The sequence below is a fragment of the Cornus florida genome, unplaced genomic scaffold (genome assembly GCF_030987335.1).
Source record: "Cornus florida cultivar Cherokee Brave unplaced genomic scaffold, ASM3098733v1 CherokeeBrave_3.0.0_Hap2_Chr07, whole genome shotgun sequence".
NCBI classification, from domain to species: Eukaryota; Viridiplantae; Streptophyta; class Magnoliopsida; order Cornales; family Cornaceae; genus Cornus; species Cornus florida.
In genome coordinates this window covers 57,321,572-57,324,150 of record NW_026775577.1, presented here as the reverse complement: position 1 = coordinate 57,324,150, position 2,579 = coordinate 57,321,572, and the positions used below count along the sequence as shown (strand labels likewise).

Here is a 2,579-nt window from a genome sequence, read left to right as displayed (position 1 = left end):
CAATAAACTTTTCAAACCTTACCATTTAAATAATGAACAATACTTTTTTTTTTTCGGAGAATGAAGCTAATATTAATAATTAAAGGAGCTGTACATATGAGGCCTTTGGCCCAACCAACCCATACATGATGGAACCAAAGCCCAAAGGCTAACAGATACAAGGGCTAGGCCCAATGAAATCAACAACAGAGCATCAAATAACGGCTAATTAGCCGTTAATGGTGGTCTGATACACATCCGGTGACTGGCTTTTGCAGCGATTGAAGCTTAAGGCTTCAAATCTTCGATCAGGTGGACGCGGCGGCGGCCGGCAACAAGACGGCGAAAGATCCCAGTCCTTGAGAATGTGATGCGCAGTAATGGAATCCCTGAAGATCCCTAATTTCATGATAGAGGTGATGGTGTGGTAAATCCTTGCCCGAATTGAATTCTGTGATAGCTTTGATCCACGGAAGATACGGGTATTTCTCTCCTCCCAAATGTGATATACCAAAGTCGCGAGGCAGAGCTTTCTAAGTAGATTCCAAGGTGATGGAGAAGACCACTGGATACTGAAGACTGAAGCAATTTCCGGCCATGTCAAAGCTGTAATAGAAATCTTGCATTTCGCCTTGAAGAAAGTCCAAATTGGGGAAGTATACTCGCATGAGAAGAACAGATGAGAATGAGATTCTGGGTTGACATTGCACAGAGCACATACATTGTCAAATCTAGCCATTGATCTTCTATCCAAAGTAGGGAGGCGACCTTGAACAGCTAGCCACATAATGAATTTCATTCGTGGTATAGCTGGAGATCTCCAAACCAAGTTGTACCATGAAACCAATGGAGAAGAAGGTGATAAGAGAGCTGCAGTATGCTTGTGGCTGAAACTTCCAGATGGTGAGGCTGCCCAAATCAGTTTGTCATTCCCTGAATTATTTGGAGCTCCAAGTACAAGGAGTTCTGGGATTGCCGAAGAGATTGATGCAGGGAAATTCCAAGTTCCACCAGAAATGAAATGGCTTACTGTGGTTGAAAGGTCTAGACCTGCTGCAGTGAGGATTTGGGAAGGGAAACGAGTGCTCAATGGTCCAGCAGGAAGCCAATTATCGTACCAGAAACAAGTAGACATGCCATTTCCAACTTGGTGCTTAATGAAGTTTCTTGCATGGTGCCTCTGTTGAAGGAGTTTCCTCCAACTCCAGGAACAGGATTAAGGAATTGCTAAAGCCCACAAGTTCTTGCCTTTGATGAGGTAAGTCTTACACCATTTAATCCAAACTCTATCTGACATGTCTGTTAGAAGATCCCATATATATCTAATAACTGCAGCTTGGTTTGAAATAACCAAGTTAGGGATATCCAAACCTCCTACCTCCTTAGGTTTACAAATATCCATCCAAGCAATTTTGGCACTTGTGGACTTCATTTCAATGCCAGACCAAAGGAATGCCATGAGAATTCTATTGATCTCATCAAAAACCCCTTTAGGAAGGATGAATATACTTGACCAGTAGACTTGGGTAGAGACTAGGACAGATTTAATTAATTGTAGCCTACCTGCATAGGATAGTGACCTTGAGGTCCAATGAGTTATCCTGTGGGTGATCCTTTCAATGAGAGGCCTACAGTCAGCTGCCCTTAAACAGGTTGAGACTAGAGGAACCCCCAAGTGTCTAATAGGGAGATAACCTTTATTAATTCCTAGTAGGCTTAAAATAGTTGCTTCAGTAGAGGGATCTACCCCTGAGAGGAATATTGAGCTTTTGGACAGGTTGATGGAGAGTCCTGACATGGTGCAGAAGTGGTCCAAGGCTGATTTTAGGATGGATACAGATGTAATGTCACCATGGCAAAAGAGAAAAAGATCATCTGCAAATAAGAGATGGGTGATACCCAGCTCTTTGCACCTCCAATGGTAACTGAATCTAGGGGTTCTAGGGATAATATTCTTAACAGTTGAAGTAAAAATATCCATGATAATGACAAATAGGAATGGGGAAATAGGATCACCTTGTCTTAAGCCTCTTTTCCCTTTGAAAAACCCCTTGAATTCTCCATTAATAGCAACAGTGAAGGATGGGGATGTGATGCATGCTTGGATTAGCTTGATGAATCTTGGAGGGAAGTTGAGATGGGAAAGACAGTCCAGTGTAAACTCCCATTTAACTGAGTCGAAAGCCTTCTTAAGATCAATCTTGATAGCACACCTTGGGGGGGGGGGGGAATGTCTCTGTGATAACCTCTCAATAGCTCATGAGTGAGTAATACTGAGTCAGTAATCTTCCTGCCTTGAACAAAGGCTGATTGGGTGTGATCAATGATGTGAGGGAGAGCCAGTTGTAGCTTATTAGCTAAAAGCTTTGAGATACATTTGTAGATGGTGTCGCAGCATGAGATAGGTCTGTAATCATTGATGGTGGAGGGGTTTTGACACTTTGGGACAAGGGAAATGTATGTAGAGTTAGCTTCACCTAGCAGCTTACCATTCCTGAAAAACTTAGAGATGGCCTTAATTGTTGAATTACCTACAATGCTCCATGCTTGGTGGAAGAACATGGCATTGTAGCCATCAGGGCCTGGAGCTTTATCCTTAT

General features: G+C 42.7%; 1 protein-coding gene across 1 annotated transcript; it reads right to left on the bottom strand.

Annotated features, from left to right (window-relative positions):
• Positions 1–208: 208 nt before the first annotated feature.
• Positions 209–766, bottom strand: LOC132266239 (uncharacterized). Its single transcript, XM_059767092.1, has one exon. The coding sequence runs from the start codon at positions 764–766 to the stop codon at positions 209–211; it is 558 nt and encodes a 185-aa protein (XP_059623075.1).
• Positions 767–2,579: the final 1,813 nt, after the last annotated feature.